The sequence below is a fragment of the Pelodiscus sinensis genome, chromosome 1, assembly GCF_049634645.1.
Source record: "Pelodiscus sinensis isolate JC-2024 chromosome 1, ASM4963464v1, whole genome shotgun sequence".
NCBI lineage: Eukaryota > Metazoa > Chordata > Testudines > Trionychidae > Pelodiscus > Pelodiscus sinensis.
In genome coordinates, this window is record NC_134711.1 from 64,768,662 (window position 1) to 64,794,938 (window position 26,277).

Consider the following 26,277-nt stretch of genomic DNA (forward strand, 5'->3'; position numbering starts at 1 on the left):
CAAATGGAATCATTTTAAGCTAAATTGATATATACTATTTCTAAATGGATTTATGCATGTCTGCATCAGGGTCTGCTCTGGTTTATCTAAACTGGTGCAAGATAGTGTGCAGACCAGCCCTCAGTTTTCTTCTAAACATTTTTTCTCTAAGGGTATGTCTACACAGCAACTTAGTCCATGTCTACACAGCAGGCAGTTATTTTGAAATAATGTCGAAATACTGTCAAGCTGGAGGACCTCTTACCCCAACTCCTGTACCCTTCATTGTATGAATAGTAAGGGAAGTCAGAGGAGCAGTTCTCTATTTTGAAATAAGTGCTGCGTAGATGCTCCCAATTTCTAAATAAACTATGCAATTGATGTAGCTCAATTTGTGTAGCTTATTTTGAGTTAAGCTTTTCTCTGTAAACAAACACTAAGATACATTTGGATCTATGCTGTTATGATGGCACCTCTAGTGGATCATCCTCAGGGACAAAGAAAATGAATGCCTGACCTCTGGTAATGTAAAGAGGCAGGAGAGAAGTACTCCCTAGAATAGACCAGGGCATACAATTCAAAGTGCTTTATGTGTAGTTTTGGGCTTCCAAACACCAAACAAGATCCAATGTAATTTGATTACAGCCTCATGTATGTGTGAACTCAGTGGTCTCCTTCCCTTTTTGCTTTAATTATTATTTTCTTTTGTGCCAAGATGTAAAACCAAAGTCAAATGCAATATCTGGAAAGCACTGCAGGCATGGTAGTGCTGGTCCTGATTTGAAATAGATTAGCTTTCAAAAATAAATATGGTAATAAAAATAGCAAGATTTTTTGAGGGCTCTCTCTTTTTGGGTCAGGTAAAAAAAAATAAAGTGGGCAAACTTTCAAATTTCTCACTCTTCCAGAAAACAAAGTCAACAATACAAATGCAATGCTCCCAAAGCCATTCAAGGCAGTTTTCCTCTGTATGGACCAAGCAGAAGGTTGGATAATCTTGAAGAGAAGAATTATCATGAAATTTGAATTGTATCTGGGTTTTCACAAAAGTTTTCAGACCAGTCAACTCGCATAACAAAGACCAAAGCTTTTTAGGCCATGTCTACATATATTGTACTGCAAAAGGCAGCTGCGTTGATACATGCTGTAGCATGTCTGGTAAATATGTTCTATGCCAATGGGAAAGAGCTCTCATGATTATGATTATTCTATGATTCTATGATGGCATAAGAAAATCACCTCTGAGTGGCAGACTCTGTATTGGCAAGAGAAACTCTCCTACCAACATGTCATTACCAAGTCAGTTTAATGCATGTTGATCAGGGAGTTGGAAGTGTTTTTTCCACACCTCTTAGGAACATAAACTGTGCTGACTTAAGTTGTAATGTATAGACAGAACCTTAGTGAGTATATAATCCAGTCAAGCTTTAATTAAATATTTTACCAGCATTTTTTTTAATTATTGTCTTGCAATAATAATAAAACAGTTTTATTAGCTACACATTCCCCTCAGCATCAGTACCTTAGCCTAAGAACTAACACAGACCTTAATAATTATATTTAGAGTTGACTAATTTTCTGTAATCTCTAATATGTTACACATGTGATAACATACCTCTGGAGAAACCTCTGTAATTCCAAAGTGGGATAAACTTTGATGCAGAATATTGATATTAAGTGAACGCAACACCTCTTCAGATGGAAGTGCCTCAGAAATTCCTGGTTTTTGATTGATTGGAGATACGAACAGCTCAACACAGTTCTTTTCTCCCTAGAAAACACAAATCATACAAAAATGTTGGATTCTGAATCATTCCTGCCAGCCACAAATCTTGTTTTTTCTATTTTACTCCTTTACTATTAGATTATCCTCACCTGAAAGTCACCATTTTTAGATTTTTGGCCTTCAGTTAAACTACTTTGTATCATGATATATTGGTACTTTATTGTTTGCAATCCAACCGCAACACAATTGCAACTTTATGTGCTGATGATATTTTCATTGTAATGTCACAATATTTTCATTGTAATGTCATGCTATTAGAAGCCACAACATGTGACAGGACACTAAGGCCATGTCCATACTAGGAAACTATTTCAAAATTAGTAAATTCAATTTAATAACTGCCGATTTAAAAACATTGAACTCAAAATTAGTCCGAGGCAGGCTCCGTTAATGTGGACACGCTATCTCAGACTTAGAACTCCAGGAAGCATGAGGAGTAATTAGTTTGAATTACTCTGGGGAGTAGTTATTTTGAAATAACAGCACTAGAGTGTCTACACTCCTTTATTTTGAAATTACTATTTCGGAATTAGCGCTACTCCTGATGAAAAGCAGGAGTACAGATATTGAATTAAGCAGCCTGTTATTTTGAAATAACGGACTTGGTAGTGTGAATGCTCCGCTTATAAATTCGACCTGAGGAGGGTTATTTTGAAATAAAGTCCTAGTGTAGACCATGTCCAAAAGTCTGTTTGGAAGTTGTATTGATTCCATTGAAATGCCAGCTCATATTGCTGGTATCTTACAATGTATAGGATGGGGATAAATTAACTAAAATCAGAATAATCTCATTTTTTAGGAAGTACATCCATCCTGCTTCACCCCTTTCAATGTTATAAAGAAACAAATATGGCCTTTCTATATTTAAAGTATCAAGCCAGTACATTCAGACATATAACTTCACAGTCATCAGATTTAAAGGAACAACAAGTAGTTCTGTAGCACCTTAGATTCTCTCTCTCTCTCACTCACTCACACACACAGTATCATGAGCTTTCATGGGCAAACCCACTTCCTCAGATGAGCAGAGTGGAGACAGATTTAAAGAGACCCTTTCAAGGATTATTATCTTAAATTCAACCTCTGTATCAACCATAGCATACTGAGGCTGTCATTGTCTCCTACATAGAATACATTTTTATAGTTTCTACTGATTTCTTCATTGGAAGCAGAATTCACCACTCCTCTGAAACATGAGTTCAGTCCCCACAAACTCACAGATCTGTTGATTAGTCAAATGAAAGAGGACATCCGTGGAGATTCCTAGCCTCCATATTGACATGCGTTCTTCTCCATCTTCTATTAGACCTCAGACCTTATAACTCTTCCAGGAACCTGGTTTCCAGGGGCTTCCCCACTGCAGATGCACCTGAAGCAGTGGTATTTTCAGATTGCACAAGGGGCACCAGTGTCATTTATTACAGATAATCTTTGTGGGTGTCATTTACTACAGATTATTACTCTCTGTAGGGTTTTTGTGTATGTGTGTGTCGAGGAGGGAGAGCAAGAGATTCCAATGGAGATCTGCCACCTTCTCTTTCCTGTCCCATTCACAGAGTCAGAACCAATAGCACCCATGGAGGGATTTCTATGGCATTTGCAGAAAGGGGAGCTTGCTGAGGAGATGGGTTTCCCACTTTTTTGGTGCCTCCCTTAGTCAGGTTTTCCTTTGCTCACAGAAAGGACTTTGTACTTCATGTTAACTTAGGGCTTTGCTCATGAGAAATGCTATATCGAGGGAACTGCTGTCTAGTTGTAAGAGCAAAAGGAATAGGAATAAGGATGTTTCAATTACACTATTAATGCTTGTGACTGCTGACTCACTGTATAATCTTGGCTAAACTATATAACCTCTTAGTGCCCCATTTGAGACATATAGAAAACGGGTAGATTAATACCTTCCTCCTGTGGGGGTTGGCTAATATTAATTAACATTGCTAATGCCTTTTGGGCTAGGTGGAAGGGCAAAATGTTAATATGTCTATCCTCAAACCATAAATTAAAAGAGAAACTAAGAAACCATAGTCAATGGGAAAACACAGTATGCAGCATGCTCTCAATTACCCAGACTCCTCGGAGCACATTAGGAAAGCAACTATGTGACATGTTATGCTTGAGTATTTTAGGACCCAGAAGGAAAGTTCTTTTAATTTTAATTGTACTTTTCTCTGTGTAGGCCTTATAACTTTCACATTTTGGTGAATGTGGGGGACAAGATTGAGCACTCCCTGCCATGAATGACGTTCCCAAAGAAAATGAAAAGAATGTCATTGCATTGCTATTGATCTTTCCTCGTGTACAGCTTGTGTGAGCCTCTCACAAAGACATTATTTGAAAGGTATTTTTGATCCCTTTTGGCATATCAAATCCTATCATAGTGGGAAATACATTTCTATTGAATCTGTCAATTCTTTTCACTGGTATTCAACCCACACCTTGCCTGAAAAAAGCAACCTTCACTTGGAACAGTAATGGAATGCTAGCAGCACACAGGTTGTATGTTTTTTCTCTTTAATGGCAGAAATGACTTGTGGAAAACATAAGTTATTGTTTAATACTATGAGCCATTAACTTTAACCTTTAAGTACTTTATATGGTACAGTATACCACACGGGAATGCCCTGTAGCCCCCATATTCATCATTTGTGTATAACTGTGATACTGCGAATGAAACATGCCATGTAAGCAAAGAAAAGCCAAGCTAAAAGGGAGACACAGAAAAGTGGGAAAACCATCTCCTCAGCAAATTGCCTTTTCTAGAAACCCCACAGAAACCCCTCCAGAGAGGCTATTGGGTAAAACCCATTGTTCTATCTAAATATGTATATCATTAGTGCATATGAAATTATGAGTTTGTCTTGTATGGTTGGCACTAAAAAATGCCACAAATTTGGGAATTGTCTGGTATTAGCTCCCCAGAGACAACACCAAGGGAGGTTCCCAAGACCTAAGTAGCAGTCAAACAACCATCTAATGCCATTGTTCACCAACAGAGTTACAATTTAGTGACACACTGGCATGAGGCTACACCAGGGAAATTTCTCTACCTTGTCTGGTGACTCAGCCTAGTCCCTGTGCCTGCTCCCATCCCCAGTCCCTTCCCTGTGACCCCAGCGTCAGACCCTTGTGCCTCCCCAGCTGCACTCAGCTCCAGAGGAGAAGGCAGTAGAAGGGAGGCAGGGCAGAAGAGCAGCAAGGGTGCCATTTAAGGGGGACTGAGGGAGCAGTAGATCACCCCAAGTTTGACCCTCTGGATTTCATACTTGAGGTCTGCTTAAAGCCCATGTCCAAACTCCAGAGGCAATTCTTAAATACAACAGAGCTGTTTGCAGCTTTGCCTTTGAGACAGGGAGTTTGTTATAAAAAGAGGGTGCCAGAGTGATTAAGAATAATGAAAGGCTGGGCATTCAAGTAATTGAAGGATCATTAGATCATCATGAAAACATTGCCGGGTATTCCACGTAACAGATAGAAAAAAAGAGTAGGAAAAAAGAGTTGGGCTATTGGGATTTGCATTTGGATCAGTGTGTTAAACTTATAAATGTTCTTGAAAAACTTATAAATGACTAATCTAAAGCTGACTGCAAAGAGTTACAGAGGGATCTCACAAAATCAGGTGATTGGGCAACGCAAGGGCAGATGAAATTCAGTGTTGAGAAATTCAAAGTAATGCACATGGAAAAATATAATCCTAGCTATAGATACTGTGGCAAGGGCCCCTCTTCCCCAAGCCACCACTGGGTAGGCCTCCTCCCCTTAGCCCCCGAGTTTGGGGTTTTGCATCAGGCCTCAATAGTAGGGAGCCCGGCCAGGTGCCCACAGGCTCCCTCCCTAGCTGCCTTTACCTAATTCTGGTCAACATTGTTCTCTCTGATTTCTTCCTCTCTGCCTCTCCACCACCTTCCTTTCATCCTCTCACTCTCCCCTCCAGCCTTCAACTGCTGAGGCTTTTAAAGGCCCTCAGACAGACAGCAGAGAAGTCAGCTGGCCCCAATTTGCCTGAGCCAGCTCCCTCCCAGCAGCATCTAATTGGGCTGCAGTTCTCTGCTTCTTCTCACAGGGTTTTTTCCCTTTTGGGGCTGCCTTTCCCTTCTCTGCAGCAGCTCCCTGGCCTGACCCTGTCACAATACAAAAATGATGGGATCTAAAATAGCTGTTACCACTCAAGAAAGAGATGTTGGAATCCTTGTAGATAGTTCCCTGAAAAAATCTGTTCAATGTGCAGTGACAGTCTAAAAACTAAAAAGCTAACAGAATACTAGGAATCATTAGGGAAGGAATAAGATAAAATACCATATTGCCTCTATATAAAGTTATTGTATGCCCACAACTTGTATGCCTACAACTTTAATACTGAATGCTGGTGTAGTCACCCCATCTAAAAAAAAAGATATATTGGATTTGGAAAAGGTACAGAAAGGGCAACAGAAATGATTAGGGGAGTAAGGAACAGCTTCCATATGAGGAGAGATTAACAAGACTGGGACTTTTTTATTTGAAAAAAGAAATAACTAAGGGGCCGGGATATGTTAGAAGTCTAGAAAATCATGAATGGCATGGAAAAATAGAATAAGGAAATATTCATTCCTTTACTAATATAACACAAGAAGCTGACCCAACTACATTTATAGGCAGCAAATTTAAAACAAACAAAATAGGCAACCGGGGATGGATCATGATGATTGCCTCTTTTGTTTATTCTTTCTGAAGCACCTGGCACTGGCCACTGTTGGAAGATAGGATACTGGGCTAGAAGGACCATTGGCCTGAGCCAGAATGGCCAGTTTGATGGTGTTATATAGAGCTGAAATGTATCTGCCCCCTGCTGTAACCCACTAGAACGCCACTCCTCTTCCAGAGCTGAGATAGAGCGCAGGAGCCCTGACGGGGTCTCTCTCTCTCTCTCTCTCTCCATAGAATAAGGTAAGAATATATATTACAATTTTAAGGCTGTGTCCTATATGTGACTTGCCACAGGTGTCAGAATATGCTAGTGCAAGAGCTTTGCGGGTCTATTAGTTATTTAATTTCCTTTCTTTTATATAGGAATTAGATACAGTGCTCCTGCCAGCTAAGTTGTCTGCCAGAAAAGTAGTTTCCTGTGCCTTAGTGCTCCTGGATAGATATGATGTGTGTAGGAGAGAGCGTAAGGTTGTTTCCCCCTCCCCCATTTGGTGCTTGGCTTGTACTGAGCACTTTCAGTAACACTGCTGAAGCCTCCGTCCTCAGTCTGTTTCCCCCATCACGGCATGGACAGGTTGGCCCCCCACCAAAATCTGAAATGGCACCCCTGAAAAGCAGCCCTCAAAAGTTTGGAGATCACTGCTATAAGGCATATTTCCCAATCCTTCTATCATTCCTGAGACTCTTCTCTTTAAACCTCTCCAATTTTTCAGCATGCTTCTTGGATTGTGGACACCAGAACTTGACAGTACAATATTCCAGTACTGATTGTACCAGTGACAAATATATAGGTAATATCACCTCCATACTATTCAGTATTTTTGTGCTAATGCATCCATGGATAAAGCCTTGTGTGGACACAAAATTCATATCCACAAAGAGAGAGATCTAAATATATAAATTAGTATCTGTGGAGCTGTGGGACTATCAGGAACTGGGCTGCTGCTCTCAGGAAGAGTACCACCTTCTCTCTGATCTTGCTAAAGTGTGCAAGTGACTCACATGCTCCTGGACAAGAGATACAGGGACTGCTATATGGAAGGGACTCATGTCCATGAGTGTGTGAGCTATTTCACACACTAGCATGACCAAGGACAACTCCTGGTAAGCCTGGCGCCTACTCTGTGGATGGAGTTGGCAGTAGTGCAGCCATGCCAGAGGAGCTGACAGTGCAAGACACTGGCTCTTGGGAACAGCTGCCTAACATGCTGCTTTCACTGCTCCAATTCCTGGTAGAGCAGATACCAATTTATATGTTCATATGTCCGTATGTGCAGATATGAATTTTGTATCCGTGTGGTGCTCTATCCATGGATTGTATTAGGCTAACATGGATCATGTTAATGCCACAACATGACGTTATAAGTTCCTATTAAGGTGATTATCTATCATGATACTGAAGTCTCTGCCAGAGAGTCACTGATTCCCAAAATAAAGTTCCACATCATGTAACTATGGGTTTCACCTTTTGCTCCTAGATGTCTCTGCATCAGTGACCTGCCCTCTTTATTATTTACCACTCCCTCATTCTTTGTGGCATCTGTAAACTTTTTCAGTGATAATGTTATGACTGTCTTACCTCCACCCATATCATCAATTAAAATGTGAAATAGCCTAGGGCCATGAAAGACCCTATCCATGTGTGGCCCTCTAGAAACACAGCTTCTAATTATGAATCCGAATTTATAATACTTTTTGAGATCTCTCATTTAACCAGTTCTTATTTTATTTAATGTGTGCCATGTTGATTTTGTATAATTCTAGTTAATTAATCAATATTTTGTGGGATACCAGGTCCAATGCCTTACAGAAATACAAGTATATTATGTTGAAACAATAACCTTTATCAGTCAAATTTGTAATCTCATCAAAAATATCAAGTTGTTTGACAGGATCTATTTTCTATAAACCCATGCTGACTAGTATGAAATATATTACTCTCCTTACAGTGTTTATTAATCAAGCCCCATGCTGGCCATTCCATTATTTTACTAAGGATCAGTGTCAGACTGACAGGACTATAGTTATCTAGATCATTCAGTTTAGCCTTTTAAAATATTAGTGCAACATTAACTTTCCTCTTGACAGTGCTTTTTTTTGTTAAAAAAAAAAAAAAAGTGCCGGTACTCTTTAAGACCCAGCCATCTGTCTGCCATTTTCATTACAGAGGTGCCGGTACTCTCGTTCTTTCCAGGTAAGCTCTGACTGGAGATTCCGGTACTGTATACTGGGGAGTACCATCACAAAAAAAGCACTGCCTCCAGCCCTCTGTGATGTCCCTAGTGTCCCAAAATCTGTTGAATCCCCTCCCCCCCCCCAATTTCCAGTCAACAGAATGCCTCAGCCAGTTCTTTTAAAACCCTTGGATGAAAGCAAGTGAATTATACAGACTTTACTCTAGGAATAATTCTAGAATTATGCTAGAATTTAATAGAGAATTGTATCCTTCCATGTATATTTTGAACCACTCAGTAACAGGGATATAATGATCTATAGAATAACTTTAAAAACTATAGAAAGGGGATCTTTTTTCAAGCAGAGTCTATTGGACTACTTTTCTACAATAGCAGGAAAGCTAATTTAATTTAACTGAAATTACCTGGTCATTTTCTTATATAAAATTCTTGGTACTTACAATGAGTCGGTTGATATGAATTTGCTGTGGTAATAGTCCTAAGGCTGCAGCCACTCCTTGGCGGAATATCCGAAGCAATGTGATATTCAGCTTGTTTACATCCATTTGAAGTGTCTGGAAAACAAAAACAAATGAGTTCTGTGCTCTGCACATACAGTTTTCAACTAATGACTGACCTCTGTGAATCTTGCTAATTGTTTTTCTCAAGATGATAATGTGTGAAATTGATTTGCATTTTTAATAAAGAGAAACTACAAAAGAAGTGTGTTAAATGTTGTCAGTTGAAAAAAGTCTTTACCAGAGAAAAACTTCCTTTGAAGTCAATGGAATTTTACCTGAGTAAGAACTAAGGTAAAGAATATTCCCCAGGAATCAAGGGGCCTTTTGCATGTAGATCTCTCCCTTTACATATGGAAGGAACATTTTACTCCCCCCACTCCTTATATCTTTCTGGATATCATGTGCAAAGTGAAGGCAGGAAGGAGGGAAGGAAATGTCACACTGAGTGACACTATTTGGCATTTCTACAGGAGGGGCTAATATGAAATGGAATAAGATCTTGAAAGAGATCTACCCAAATCAAATTGAACTGGTTGATTTAACTAAATTAAAATGATTTTTCCATATACAAATTGCATGTTTCTATTAAAAGCTGCCAGTGTGGCTGACATGCTCAACACCCCAGAACAAATGAGGGATGATCTGGGAGAAGCTTTCATTCAGTTCTAAGTGTCCTGTGATAGTTTCTCCCTTTCCAGATAATGTCAGCCACATTAATTAGCAGTGGGCAAGACATCAAACCACAACTGTGCCTGATAAAAAAAGAAATCATTTCTTTAAAAAATCCCCCTTTCCTTTCCTTGACACAGGATTTTTAGTCACAAAATTTGCCTGCTATAGTTTTTCATTATGAATAAACCAGGAAAATATAAATTTCCAAGAAAAATATGTAAAAAAGGAGAAGTAGAGGAAAAGGAAAAGAGATAGAAAACAAATCTCTAAATATACATTCGTGGAGTAGAACTCCTTTTTAATATTATGTCACTCTGCTATTATAGTAATTTGGTACCTAGATGCTATGATGATTGGTATTCTGTAACTACTATGATAGAGTACATAGATTAGGATAAACAGATTAGATTAGAAGAATTAAATTAATCTAATCTGTCTAGACTAGATAAATTGGGATAAAAGAGAAACATGTCTGGATTCAAAATTTTTCTGATCTCTTGGAAATCATAAAATTAAGTTAACAGTATTATTACAGAGCGTATACATTGTGGGCATTAGCATATGGCCAGTCAATATAACAAAATGTTCACATAGATTTTTAAATTATTTCTTACTCAGTTTCTGCTGCTGCTCCTTTTGCTTTGGAAAAGGAAAGACTGAAATAATATCCACTGTTAGAAAACACTAATTAATCATTTACTCTTTGCTGATCATCAGTGTTTATCATGCATTGCACCTGCTCTCTAAGGAGTATATAATTTAAAATCTGCTACCTATCCTCATTTCCCAGGCCAATTATTAATCTGGCTATTGCAAGTGTAGTGACAGTTTCTAGGTTTATATGCTCTAGGCAAAACAGTGGAGTTCTTGCCTGCAACAAATAAAATGTTTGGAAAGAGATATTTCCAAAAAAGAAAATTCAGAACAGAAAACTGAAGAAACTTTTAACATAGGGATTTCACAGGCACTTCAGTACATAGATTTTCATCCTGGGAGAATGAAATTGTGCAGAATGGGATTGATTTCAAATATAGAGTAATATCTTTTCTCTATTTTAATAATTTATTTGGTCAAGTGCAAGATTTGTTGCTTAGGCTAAAATCAAATGAAGCCTCTCTGGCTTCCCATTTATTCTCCTTACAACCATCCCCTGCCTCTCAAATATACCAATATTTTTCATTATTTTGGCTCCTCCCCTCTGAACTCCAGTTGGTACACCAGCTGCTGTCAATTTCTTCCCCACCACCTACCACTGGATACTCAGATGATATCTATCAGAGATAAGTCAGTCTTCAGAAGTGCCTTTTTTCAATTTATTTTTGTTTTGTTTTAAAAAAGAGGGACCAGAAAATTGAAAACCATAAAACAGGTTATGTGTAAAAAGAAAACTCATAAATGAATGGCTGTATTTGCATTGCCATTCACTTATATATATTGGGGCACCAACAAATATTAATTGATGTACCAGGGATCACCAGAAAATTGCTGTATGACACACAGAATGAAAAAAAAAAATCCAGAACCCTCAACAGGCACATTTTTTGGAGGCACTTTTTTCATTTAAGATTGGAAGAGTGAAAACTCCCTCTCAAGTGCTTTAGTAACACTTTTGTCTTTGTTAGTTGTATAAATGGAAGATGGCTCCACAGGGGAAGATTAAGATGGATGACTTAGGAAGCAACGTTATCTGTAGTGATGAGGATTCTAATACCCCTTTCTGTGATTCATTGTGAGGACAGTTTTGGTTGGGTAGTGCCAGATCTGTTACGAATAAATACATTCCATTCATGACTCTACAGGTACGTCTAGACTACCGCGATTTGTCGACGGAAGTTTTGTCGACAGATACTGTCGACAAAACTTCCGTCGACAATTTGCGTCCAGACACATGGAGTTCTGTCGACAAAGGAAGCCGCTTTGTCGACAGAACTCCGTAGTCTGGACGCAGTGTTACAGGCAATAACACCTTCTGTCGACAGAGTTCTGTCGACAGAAAGTGTTATGCCTCGTAAAATGAGGTATACCAGCGTCGACAAAACCGCGGAGTTCTGTCGACGTTATGTTGACAGAACTACGCGGTAGTGTAGACGCTGGTATTGTTTTGTCGACAAAAGTCCACTTTTGTCGACAAAACTAGGTAGTCTAGACACACCCTACATCTGAGTGTTTTCTGGACCTGGCATAAATCAGTGAGATCTGGTTTGGTACACTGAGCCAGTTTATTTTCACAACTCTGCATTCAGCCATGCTCTAACTTTTTGCAGAACAGAGGAGGGTTGAGTAGTGCATTGTTTTCATTCTGCTTGCAATATTTAAGGTATTCAGTTACAGAGACTAGATGATTGGGCTCCTGTCATTTCCTGGACACTTGAGGCATGATGTTGATTTATGATTTTGTTAGTGAATAAACCATAAAGTCGTATGGAAAATGTCAGAGCAAAAATTGCTAAAATACAAGTTGGTGCAACGGTTGGAGTTCTTATGTATTACTATATTTGATGACTCCCATGTGCATGGAGATGTCAGTATAGAAGTTCCTGAAAATTATGGTCTCCTTTGATCTATCCAGAGGATTTTTCCACAGGGTGACATTCTCAGGCTTGCCTTTGTGTCTATTTAGAATATTTCAGACAAATGAGTCTTTTTTTGCTCTGAATCAGAGCATGACATTTTCTATGTATAATTGTGTATAATAACATTCTGAAAATACTGTATCCCATGCTTAGAAATGAATTCAGAGAGAGGGCGAGAGAGAGAGAGAGAGAAATAGTTGATTTAACTTTTCCCCATTGGAAAATGTGGCCTAGTAGAAACAAATATTTTCCTATTGACTCTGAGAACATTTTCCTATGACTTTACATTTCAAAACAATTTTTTTTGTTATGACTTAAAATGTTGTGTCTGGAAACTGATACATTTTTGCTTGGGGATTTTGATGAGTCCCCTCCATACTGTCTCTTCCTCTTTTAAACTTTCTCCTCTATTTAAACAGGAAACATTTCATATTTTTGACTAAACCAATATTTTTATAAAGTTTATGCTGAATTATAAGTGTAGCTTATGATAAGAAAGTTGCAGAGCCATAATTCTATTTTACTTGCAATTTTAAATTCATATTTTCCAAATATCAAGCAGCTATTTTGATGATTAATGCATGCTCCAAATCAGGAATGTCATGGCTTTAGGTACTAGCAATTACCTAGCACTACTTATGCAAAATGTCATACATACTTTTCTATTAGGAACACAATATGGCTAGAAATCAAAATAGAAACACTTCCTGGGAACTTTATACTCTTCCAAGGCCATCAGATAATGAATGAAAATGTTGGGGGAATCTTAGGGCTGGGCTTAAAAATTATAAAAAAAACCTCTGTAATTGCAGATAAAAGGATGACATATGTTGTTTGAGGTAACTGGAAGCAGAAATTCGAAAGGCAAATGCTAAACAGACTTCTGTACACTGTTTTATCAATATGCTTGTATTCCAGTCAAGCAGTTTTCCTATAAGGAGATGGCTGAACAACACACTAGTGATTGAAATCAAACAGTTTATATTTACTTGTAGTTGACCATTTGGGAAAACTTGTTCAAAGAATACTTTTTGAGCTGAAGAAACTAACTCAACATAGAGATTACAGATTGGTTAAGTGACAGGAAATGACCTTAGATTGCTACAGTCCCATTTATTCAATATTCAAATTCTGCACATTGCACAAGTTCACACATGTTTTTGCTTTGAGGCAAAAATCTAAATTTTAGATAAAATTTAATGCTTCTCAATTTTAATGTATTTGTAAGACAACAAAGAATATTTTTCTGGAATTTGATATATTCATATATAATGCAATGAAAAATAACGTATACATATACATCCTACGAGTGCTTCGAAGGAACAGAAGAACAGAAGTAATAGAAAAGGGATGTATAAAGATAATCTAGGTCATTAACATGACAATTGACACAGTGGACATTGCACTTTCCATGTTTTCCCCCAGGGGACACTGATTGAAATGGAAACGTGGGAAATACAAAATTAATAAAAGAAAATACTATTTTTGTAGTATGTAATTAAACTGTAGCACTCTCAGGCTGAGAATTTAAGAATCTTAAAGTGATTGGACATTTATATGGACATGAAGACTACCCCATTAACATAATTATAACAATTTTTTTGTGGAAGTGATATTATTAAACATCGTGTTTCTGAGCTGAAGACAATCTCTGTACTGTTAGGGTGCATCTACAATTGTGGCATTAGCTCGAAATATGCTATGCAATTTGAGCTATGAAAATTGTGTAGCTTATTTTGTGTTTATTTTGAAATAGATTGCTATTCCAACAAGTCCCTTAATCTTAATGGAACGAGGTTTACCGTTATTACCATTTATGAGAAATAACATGCCCATTATTTCGATTGCATTTCAAAATAATGGGAGTGCAATAAAGATGTGGAAAATGCTATTTCAGGATGTATCCCGAAATAGTGCCGCAATCTAAGCGTACCCTTAGAGACCAGGATGAGACTCAATTATGGGATACAGATTAACTCATATCTGCCTACTGAAGGGTTCTTTCAAATTCCTCTGAAGAATCTGGAACTGGCTAGTCAGAAACAGGATATTGGACCTGATGGACTTTGAGTCTAATTCAATCCATCAATTCCTTTTTACCGATGTAGCTAGCTAAATGCTTTCTCAGAGACTATTAGAGTTTTTTATGAGTCTATGTCATAACAGTTGTTCAGGTAAATAAAGTGTTCCCTCATTCATGGTGTTTGAAATCTAGACTAGTACAGTTCTGAATGTAGCCAGTAGGATTAACCTCAACCACCTCAGTCCCTTGACAAATTAGAGTATAGATCACTGAGAGGAAATATTTACTGTGTTTGCAAATAAGATCAGCTGTTTCTGGGGAAAAGCTGACCACTCCTGTAGATATGTCAAAGCAGGATTGAGAAATGCTCTGTTTGCAATGACTAGATTCACTCATTGAGGTCTTAGGTGTGCTTGGAGGATTACAGTCAGGCATCTGTAGAAAAGACCCATATCATTCATGACTATTAAAACATGGAGACATGCATTTGGCTCATTATTGATGAAGACTGTTAATATCTCTCTTCAAGAGGGCTTTCAGGGACATCTGAGATTTTGTCAAGTTTCCAGCCATGCTTTGTTTAAACTGTTACTCAGCAAACCAACAATGAATATTACCAACCTCCCCATTATAATCTGATTGCACATTTTCCTTTTTTCAGGGAAAACTACTGAAAAGATAGAGATGTACCAAGCTCCAGTTTCACTATGATGAGGGCCACCAAAGGGATGGCCAAAGGGTACAGCTTCCCCTGAGCCCGGTCATTTAAAAGGGCCCAGAACTCCCAGCTGCCCTAACCCAGCAGCAGCACCAGCCAGAGCCCCAGGCCTTTAAAATCACTGCTAGAGCCCTCAGTGTGTGCCCTGCTGCCCAGGTGGAGCTGAAGGGCTGGCTGGAGGAGGCTATTCCCCAACTCCGCCCCTTCTGTTGGAGGCCCCACCTCTCCCAGGAGCCCCAGAGCCTGGCGAGGACTCTCGTCAGCCCTGACTATGATTCTACTGAGTACTTTGATTCTTACCAGTCTAGGTTGTGCATCAATACCTATTAATGGTGATCTAAAAATGATGAAGAGTATGATGTCTATGATGACATCACATGATAAACACTAGTATGATCTTATGAGAAAGGACAGAATAATATTTCAGAGGATTTTCTGCTTCTTCTCAGAGACGTCTCAGAAGGCTTTCCCCCTCCTTCCCCCTGCGCTCTCATACTCCAGTTAACAACTATATGAAGACATTAGGGCTATGTCTAGACTGCAAGCCTCTTTCGAAAGAGGCTCTTTCGAAAGATACTTTCGAAAGAGCCTCTTTCGAAAGAGAGCGTCTTAGACTGCACGTTGAACTTTCGAAAAAGCGGCTTGCTTTTTCGAAAGAAAGCATCCAGTGAGTCTGGATGCTCTCTTTTGAAGAAGCCCTATTTACATTGAAGAATGCCTTCTTTCGAAAGAGGAACTTTCGAAAGAAGGCGTTCTTCCTCGTGAAATGAGGTTTACCACCATCGAAAGAAAAGCCGCGTTCTTTCGATTTAATTTCGAAAGAACGCGGCTTGAGTCTGGACGCAGGGGAAGTTTTTTCAGAAAAAGGCTACTTTTCCCGAAAAAACCCCTGAGTCTGGACACAGCCTAGGTGACGTAGTGAGATAATTTGGCTGCTTTGTGATTAATTTACTGATATGACTCAGTTTTACATTTTTTTTCAATCATACCTGGTCCTGGATTCACCTCTTCTTTATTACCACATGTCACTGCGGGAGGTGGACATGGAGAGTCACTAGGCTGTTTGCTGTATTTTAGGTCTATCTCAAACCTCCCCCCATAGCCACTTCACTAAGGGCCCTGATCTAAAGATCACTAGAGTCAATGGGAGCTTTTATTTCTAAGTTAATGAGCTTTGGATCGCACCCTAAGTGCTCAGTGAGTTTCAAGCTCCACCATTTTAAAGGTGTAGCACTGTGAGAAGGGTGAGAAATCGCCAATCTCCAGGGCACTGTATCCACACAGATCTTCAGGGCTGGTGGAATTAAGATAATGCTGACCCTGGAGCATTATCTGAGTCTTTGTCACCCTCTGTATTATGAAAACAACTTGGAGGAGGGTAAGAAGAGCTTTGGAGGCAGCAGGAATGCAATGGGCCTGTGCCAATCCATGAGGATTGAAGGATCTTCTGGGGATGACAAATTAACCCTCTTGAGTTCCATAAGGAGAAGGGCGATTTCTCCTGCACCAGCAACAGCACTTTAATCTACCGTATATTTGAGAGTTTATCTGTCTGTCTCTTTGTTCAATAACTCCTCCTACATGCTAAGAGCTAGGACCACCAAATTCAGTATACAGTTTCCTCTTATCATAACTTAAAGCAAGGTAAAGGTTTGGCTGTGCCAGGAAAGTGGCATGTTCCTGGAATGTGATTGCTTCTCATAAAACCATAAATAAAAGGAGACAGAATAGCTAGCTCCGTGAAAGGGTGAGTATTGAACCCCTCATCCCCAATTCCATCCCAGATCAATGATTTAAATGAAGAAAATAAAAAATAAATTAAGCAGGGGTTTGTCAACACAGCAGGATTTAACTCGAAATAAGCTATGCAAATTGAGCTAAAGCCGGGCGCCACCATTTTTAAATGTCTGCTAGTGCGGACTCCGTACCGCATGGCTACACACAGCACGGACTAGGTAGTTCGGACTAGGCTTCCTAGTCCGAACTACCATTACTCCTCGTGAACGGTAACAGAAGCCTAGTCCGAACTACCTAGTCCGTGCCTCGTGTAGCCGTTCGGCACGGAGTCCGCACTAGTGGACATTTAAAAATGGCGACACCCGGCTTTATGCAAATGAAGCCCGAGAAATTCAAATCCCGGGATTCATTTGCAACTCCGGTTGCCTACATTACCACCCTAGTTCGGACTAGGGTGGTAGTGTAGACATACCCTAAGATCAATAGTTTTCAACTTGTTTCAGAGTTGTCCTTGACTTTGCTTTGAAAATTTAGTTTCTGTCTTTCTTAATTTTGTTCTGCATTTGCCCAAGGCCTGGATTTTAAATAAGAATGAAATTATGTCAGGCTTGTTAAAAGGATCAGTAGAGATCCAGTTCAAAGCCACTGAAACGATAGATTTCTCAGCCCTGTCTGCCTCTTTTTTCTCTCGTTACCCCTGAGTTATATGCCAGAGAATTGACAGGAATGATCTGCCACAAAAGCAATAAAGACAATACACAGATAGAAACATGGGGAAAAAGAGAGAGAGATCAGTGGAACCATTTTTACCCTCTTATTCTTTGAAAAATATGTGATAATTAGTTCATAAAATTGTCCCAACTGCCCTTATTAAATGTATGAAAACCAAAGACTACCTTCTATTATAACCGAAATAAAGGGTGCTATTATCTACAGTACAATTTTCATGCTCAGCATGATTGCAACAATCATATAATGTTTCACTCTCCTAAAGCTTACTGATAATACTTGGAGTAATGGGCTCTTTTGAGCATGTTCACTCCCACTCTTTGTAATGCATTTTTTTCTGTCTGATTATGGAGTCTTTGCTTTTTTGGTAAAAGAGGTTTTGTAAGTTTTTACAGTTAGTTTCACCTTACTCAAGCTACTCTCAGTCATTGAAAATTTAAATTCCTGTTGTAGTTTTGTGAAATGGGTGCGAGAATATAGAAATCATTTCCAGGAAGCTGTCAAGAGGAGCAATGACACTTTTATCTAGAATTATAAACTAGGTCATGATAGAAAATAGATTAAGTTTTTTTCTTGTATGTATTAACCAAGACCAAAACTATAACTTAGTTTTAACCCCAATACTCCCATTGACTTTTATTGGAGTCATGCTACCTTCATATGGCTTAGAAAGTTTAAAGGTAAGAGTCCTAAATTATTGTTATATTGCTTGCAAGTTTATTTTCACAGACAATTTTGCCAATAGTTAAAGATGAGTAAAACAGTTTGGTTATGTCTACACTTCAGGATTATTGCACAAGAACTGTTTTGTGCAAGAGTTCTTATGCAAAAGGTCTTACGCAAGAGTGCGTCCACACTGCCATGTGCTTTTGCACAAGAGATGTGCTTTTCCGCAAGAGCATCCATGGTAGTGTGGATGCTATCTTGTGCAAGAAAGCTCTGATGACCATTTTAGCCATAGGGGTTTCTAGAACAAGAAACCCCTGTTGCTTGTCCACATTGCCTTTTTGCTCAAGAGCTCTTGTGCAAGAGGGCTTATTCCTCGTGGGAAGAGGAATAACTCTTGTGCAAGAAGCCTACTTTTCTGATGCTTTACTGTAAATTTACTTGCGCAAGAACACATGTGCAGTGTAGACGCTCCACAAGGTTTTGCAGAAGAACAGCTGTGTAGATGTAACCTTTGAATAAATTAGAAATTTTCCTGAACCTTCACTCAAATTCAAACAGAATCTTTCTGGGGAGATACAGAACACATTTTAATTTTTATGTCCTTCTGTTTCTCCATGAGTATGTCTACACTAGCCACCCTAGTTCGAACTAGGGTGGCGAATGTAGTCATTTGAACTTGCAAATGAAGTCCGGGATTTAAATATCCCAGGCTTTATTTGCATGTTCCCGGGCGCCGCCATTTTTAAATGCTCCGTAGTTTGAACTACCTGCCCATGGCTACACACGGCATGGGCTAGGTAGTTCGAATTAAAGCTCCTAATTCAAACTACCGTTACTCCTCTTGCAATGAGGAGTGTAGACATACCCCAAGAGACTAAAACAGGGTAAATAATTAATTTTTTCAGTTTTGTGGCAGTTCTGAACATTTTCAGAATATTTGGTGAATTGAAAAGGTCTGTTTTGGGTCTGACCTTATTGAATTGGGATTAGTAACTCTGTAGCACAGTGCATTAAAATGCAGTTTTGTATGTGTTATTATGGCACTGTATGTACTTTCTCTAACAGGGAGGGGATATTAATGAACTCCTTCTGTTATCAGGCCTTTGAAGCCCCCTTAGAGAGATTCACATATACTGGTTCAAATTGTATTCTTCAGGGACCAACACAGAAAAAGTATTTTTTTAAATAAATATCCTGGTTGAACCTAGATCTCCAATTTCCTAGGTGTGTGCCCTAAATATGGCCCTAAAGGTTAAAAGGGAGGAAAAACAGACATAGCTGTAGCAGCACCCCTTCCTCCAGTCATTTTTTGAATGGCACAAACTGTTTGTCTCAAATTTGTGAATAGTTTTACATTGCCTAAAATTGCATTTCTCTCAAATAAGCTACTCAAAATTTTGTACCCAGATGTACTTGGGACATGAAGGAGAAGAGCAGAGGTGCTAGAATAAAAACTATTCTTTCATAATTTCATGGCCAGCTGAAAGCAGATACCATGAAAAAGCCTCTTTTATGTGTTTTTCTAAACTTCCCTTGCAGGACAGAAAGATCTACAATGTTTAGACAAATATCATAGTCAAGATTTTCAGAAGTGACAGGTAATTTTGCTGCTTCAATTTGTGGATGACCAATTTGAGATTCTCTGATGGATCCTAATCTTCAGAAGGCAGGTGAGTGACAGACTGACAGTATCCTGTAATATCTTTAACAAATCTAAACTCTGTTGAATGAAGTTAAACCTTATTGAATTGGGGTTAGTAACGCTATAGCACAGTGCATTAAAATGCAATTTTGTATGTGTTTTTGTGGAACTATATGTACTTTCTTTAATAAGGAGGGATGCCAATGAACTCCCTCTGTTACCAGACCTGCTCCTAGAGAGGTTTGCATGTACTGGTTCAAATTGGATTTTCCAGGGACCAACATATAAAAAGGGGCTGGATCGAATGCATCTGAGGGTGCTGGGAGAGTTGGTTGATGTGATTGCAGTGCCATTATCTTTGAAAACTTGTGGTGATCAGGTGAGGTACTGGATGACTGGAAAAAGGCAAATGTAACACCCAACTTTAAAAAAGAGAAGAAGGAAAATTCAGGGAACCTCAGACTGATCAGCCTCACCTCAGTGAGACAGTTGAGAGAAAGGTGATCAGGAACAGTCAACATGGATTCACCAAGGGCAATTCATGACAGACCAACCTAACTGCTTTGTATGATGACATAACTGACTCTGTGCAGATGGGGAAAGCAAAGGACATGATATACCTTAACTTTAGCAAAGCTTTTGATATGGTCTCCTACAATATTCTTTCCAGCAAGTTAAAGAAGTGTGGCTTAGTAAATTTTAGAAAGAGAATGACAGGAATGTATCAGGTAGTTCATTCTTTATGTATGCAGATATGTTTGCTCTGCCTATCTTAGGCACTAGTGTTCAAACAAGCAATTCAGGAAGGTGCACACTCATAAATCTCACAAAGAAAAAGCCTCAGACCTACTATAGTATCTTTCCATCTTTATTTTTCAGAAAAAAACAACAAATGGTTTGGTAGAAATTTATAGACTAACAAAACATGTAGATGATATCATGAGCTTTTGTGGGCACAGGAAAGCTCATGATACCATCTACATGTTTTGTTAGTCTATAAAGTGCTACCAGACCATTTATTTTTCAGGATATATTTTAACTATAAGGGATTTTAATAATGTAAAAACATCCTTTTTGTCCTAAAAAGGACTGACTCAATCAGGAGTCTATTAAACAATTTGGAATGCATAAATTTTATTACTACTTTTACTTCTTTATGTTTTATTACAGGTATTCCAAATTCAGCTATCACAGGAGCACTGTCCCCACTTACCATTGTGACCTTCTTTGCCCTTCCTGCTTAATAAGCATGTAACACTAGTCAGAACTTGTCCAAGTCTTAAATCGTGAAAGCACTGAGCAAATATTAACTAACTGCCTGCTTTATACTTGTACTTTCCTCATCTTGTACTTTGCTCTTTTGATTGTATTGCATTTGCTGAATGAGATTCATGATAAGAAAATGAGATGGAACTCATGGAAGATACTCAAGTGGCTGATCTCAACATTTCCCTGGCTCTGGCCTAGGGTTACCAACTGTCTAATCACACAAACCCAAACACCTTTGCCTCACCCCATCCCTTCTCCAAGGCCTCACTCCATCTATATCCTCTCCCTCTGTTACTCACTCTTCCCTATCCTCCCTTACTTTCACCGGGGAGGGAACTGGGGTGCAACTCTGGGCTGGGACTGGGGGGCGGGGTTTGAAGTGTGGGAGGTGATTCTGGGTAGAGACTGGGGCAGGTATTTGGGTTTAAGAGAGGGTGTGGGGTGCAACCTCTGGGAAGGAGTTTGGGTGCTGGACAAGGCTCAGGGCTGGGGTAGTGGGGTGTTTGGGGTGCAGAGTCAGGGAAAGGGCTATGGCTAGGGCAGCAGGGGGTTCAGTATTCAGAAGGTGATGAAGGTGCAGGCTCCAGCAAGGCAGTGCTGGCCTCAGGAGGCTCCCAGTCAGAAGCAAAATGGAGCTAAGGTAGTTTCCTGGAATTGGCAGACACAGCTGTGGGGGGTGGAGGTCAGAGGGCTCTTCATGCTGCTAGTGCCTGCAGACACAGACTCTACAGCTACCATGGGCCATGTTTCCTAGCCAATGGGAACTGTGAAGCTAGCACTGAGGGTGTGGGCAACACATGGAGAACTCCTGCACTGCCCTAGGACACACAGGGATGTGCTGGCGTCTTCTGGGAGCAGCATGGAGCCTGGGCATATCCCTGCTCTACTACTGAACTTTTGGCAACCCTAATCTGACCTTTAAAAATGTTTAAATAAGTCTACGCTTTGAGATACTGGCAATATATCTCATCAAGCTAGTGAGCTAAGCACAAGTTGTAGCCATGGGATAGGCAATTCATTCCAAATATCCATGTGAAACCTGAGGCACGTAAGTACTTGTGGGCAGCCAGCCAATTCTACAGCTCACACTGCTGCACCTACACTCTGGCTACGTCTACACTGGTATGATTTTGCACAAAAGGAGTTACTTTTGTGCAAAAATTAGCTGTCTGTCTACACTGGTGGGGAGTTCTTGCACAAGAACACTGACGTTCTAATGTGTGAAATCAGTGCTTCTTGTGCAAGAACTATGATGCTCCTGCTCAGGAATAAGCCCTCTTGTGCAAATGTTCAGAAATACTTTAACGCAAAAACTCTTGCGTTAAAGAGTATTTGCGCCAGATCATGCCAATGTAGATGTAGCCTTTGTGTTTAGCTCACTTGCTCAATGAGAGGTAGCACAAGTATGTCTCCTCAACCTGGAAATCATACTTCCAACTGGAAGTGTAACCATACCCTGCCTCTTATTTGTATGCTCCCTTGTTTTTTATTGTTTGTTGCTCCTCCTATTTGTTTTTGTGCAATTTTTCCTTTTCTGTTTTTCCTCGTCTCCAATTCTTCCATGTTGCCCCCTCTACATCATCCTACTTTTCCTCAGAACAATACAAACAAGAAATAATTATAATTTTTGCTTATTTCCTTCGTTTTTGTTTTCATATTCTTTGGACACATGAAAAAGAATCTCAAACAGCTCCACGTGAACCTGAGCTGTGCCAATTGCAATTCAATTTCTGATATGGGATGCAGCAGACAAATGTACCTATGGCCGTATACATTTCCCCTTCTCCTATGCCACAGATCCTCCTAAGCACTAGAATAATACAAAGAATAATAATGTACACAATGAAAAAGTGACTGTTCAGATATAAAAAACTAGTGGAAAAGCTATGCATTAATTTGCTGTATGGGTGAAGATCACACACCTGGGCATTGCCAGGAGCCAGTGTAAGAGCTCTGAGATTACCGATGGCCGGGACTAAGATCCCTGCCTATCTGAATCCCCACTGTGAGAGTCCATAGCTTCTGGATACGTTTACTGCAAAAAGCCCAAATAGTCCGATAATTGCACTTAAGGCCCAATCCCATATGTGCTGCAGTGCTTAGCTGGAGCCCCATTGACATCTGCCTTTTTACAAGGGAAATCAGCAATCATGTTAGGAGATACTGTTTTAGAAGTTATTTCCAGTAGCAAAAGATTCTGGTTGCCTTTTTCTGAGTGCTTGATTAGAATGTAACTGAAAACCCGGGGCCAAATACATCTGTGGAGCTGCATTTGCCTATATATGTGCTGAATATTTAAGCCTGAAGTTTTGTTAAAGTATAACCCATAGGGAATGTCAGAAGGTGGCTAATTATATATTATATGCTTATATGATATGTGTATACAATATGTGACAGTACATGTGGAGAAAGAAATTTCACATGAGACTAAGGTTGTTTTATTTTTAATCCATAATATTGATGAGAAGCCATTGATTTTAAAATCATTCTGACAAACTGTGTCAATTAACTCCTATTATTTACAAGCCTTATAGCATCTAACTATGATAAAGCAGAAATCAATTTAATTAAGGGCCCAATCTTGAAGGCATTTAACTCGTGAATCCAATTAACACAAATGATCCCATTGACATTCCAATCCTCACAAATGATCCTATTGAAATCAACAGTATTACTTGTGTGAAGAAGTATTACTTGTGCTTCTGTGGCAAGACTGGGCCTGATGTGAGCTAAATGTAGACGTGTCTGATCATTATACCAAATAATTTATAGAGTAATCCCTTCATGCCTTTCTCCTAGACTAGAATTAAGTTTCTTAACAATGATAAACATATTATATACAAATCTTCTAAGGAGTGGGGGAAGCTGACTTGATTGGGACCATTAAAATTAGACTAAGCAAAGCAGTCAAAAATAGAATAAACTAGAAAAGTCCAACAGTGTATGTAAAGATGGAGTTGATGAATGAAGTGTTTCTTTTCCTTGTCTTTTTTTTTAAATGATCTAATAACCTCTCCGGACAAGCAAAATACCTCTCAAAAGCTCTCTATTGAATGCTTAAATAGTCACCTCTCATAGGGAAAATTGAGAAAAAAGTTTACATTAAAAATCCAGATTTTTAAAAAAATCTTTGCATTTGTCGAGCAAAACAAATAGTGAGAACAAGCAAAATTAGTTTAAAGTTATCATAATACTAAGTTTTGCAAAGACATAGTGTTCTCTGTCCCTGTGGCAAGAAGGCTTTGGAAATATAATAGCTTCCTCAAATTGGTGCAGTAATAATAAAGAAAAAAATGCAATGGAGCTACATGGCTATAAATGCTACTATAGCTTGTACTTTATTTCCCATGTCTCTCTTGTGTTAGAGATATAGCCCTATGACAACAATATCAAGATCAGTTTTTTGGGTCACTATGAAAAACTGATGAATCCCTTACAGTTTTCTGTTCACCACACAAGAAATACAAGATCAGAGATACTACAGTGCATACAATCCAACATTTTCTGCAAACAGTAAGTGTCATCCTTTCACCATATCAATTTGCTATATTAAACAGACCTATATCACACTGAATAACCCTGATGGGTTTTCTTACTTTTCCAAAAGCCGTTCAGGTGCAGCTGCTGTGTCCACATCCATGTGCAAAATTCTGTGCATCTCATTCTCACATCAGTAACCAGCCCTAATCATGCAGGTTTCTGAGTCAACAAAGAAAGAAAAGCAAATCCCATTCAGCCTCTAGAAAATGCCTGCCTGGTATTATTGCGAGAGACATAACAGGTCTCAGAACTGCTGAGGTGTGCTCCCTGCGGGAGACACCGCAGGTACTTGCTGTTCCTGCAATTTACCAGAACTGGAATGTACAGAGAGGATGCTTCTCATAGTAATTAGTAAATCTAAGTGGAGAGGTGTTATGCAAGTTAGTCGGCCTTCAGGTATCAACCAGAAGATCCCATAGCCAGGATGAGTAGCCCCATAGAACTACTGTATTCAAACAGTCTCTTCCTACTGTTTCTACTGTGCAGCTACTTGTGCACAACCTGACTCTGAACATGGAGAGGGAGTGAAGCTCATTGGAATATTAATCTCAAATGATAAGCCACATCATGTCTCCAATAGCAATGTTATTACTGAGTGGACTGATATTGTGTATGCAGTGACCTTTACCCTTCCTTGAATAGATTTTACTTCCTGGAGCAAATTTTGCTCCTAATTACACTGTCAGTATTAGCAGACAACAGAATTTGGTCCCATGGCTGTTAACTTCAGAGCTGCTTTAGCAGTCAAAATAAAGCAGCTCAATCACAAGCTGAGTGTTCATTAGCTGAGAGCTCATTCACTGTGTCTCAGTAGGACACAAAATATTGCAAAAATGAATCTCCTTTCAATAATAAACCATACTCATTCTAAGCTCACACAGACAGCACTTTTCATTTATGGGTCTCAAAGCATTTTTCGTACCCATATTACTAAACTGACATGCATATAAAGCAAGGACTCAGGAAGTGAGGTGTCTGACTGCACACAACATTGATTGTGAACTCCCTCTGCACCCAATCAAAGTACAGGCAGTCCCCAAGTTACGTGGATCTGACTTACGTCGGATCCCTACATACGAACGGGGCTTTTCTCACTGTGGAGGACAGGAGTGGCGGGACTTCCCAGACGCGCCGCAGTCCCACCACCCACGTCCTCCACGGCGAGAAAAGCTGCTCTGCATCTCCCTGGTCTGCTGGGGGGCAGAGCGCAGCTAGTGCAGCCCCCCCCAGAAGACCAGGCTTTTCTCACTGTGGGCTTTGCTCCGTGTCTCCCTGGTGGGCTGGGGGGCCCCCCAGAAGACTAGGGAGACGCGGAGCAGCTTTTCTCGCCGTGGAGGATGCGGGCGGCGGGACTGCCCACTTCCTCCGCGGCGAGAAAAGCCGCTCTGCGTCTCCCTAGTCTGCTGGGGGGGGCCCCCCAGCAGACCAGGGAGACACGGAGCAAAGCCCGCAGCGAGAAAAGCCTGGTCTGCTGGGGGGGGCGCACTAGGTGTGGCCCCCCCCAGCAGACCAGGCAGATACGGGCGGTGGGACCGCTGAGACGCGCCAGTCCCGCCGCCCGT

General features: G+C 39.7%; 1 protein-coding gene across 4 annotated transcripts in view; it reads right to left on the bottom strand.

Moving 5' to 3' along the window:
• The window catches only part of PTPRR (protein tyrosine phosphatase receptor type R), a 215,603-nt gene that overhangs the window by 89,096 nt on the left and 100,230 nt on the right, over nucleotides 1-26,277 (bottom strand). For 3 of the 4 annotated variants that reach the window (XM_075931784.1, XM_075931780.1, XM_006121561.4), the window contains 2 exons: nucleotides 9,084-9,197; nucleotides 1,595-1,750 (listed from right to left, as the gene is read on the bottom strand). In XM_075931784.1, coding sequence (XP_075787899.1) covers nucleotides 1,595-1,750; nucleotides 9,084-9,197 — 270 coding nt within the window. Of the gene's footprint in view, nucleotides 1-1,594; nucleotides 1,751-9,083; nucleotides 9,198-24,771; nucleotides 25,480-26,277 lie in introns of those variants that run through there. The other variant, XM_006121562.4, reaches the window with a different exon arrangement.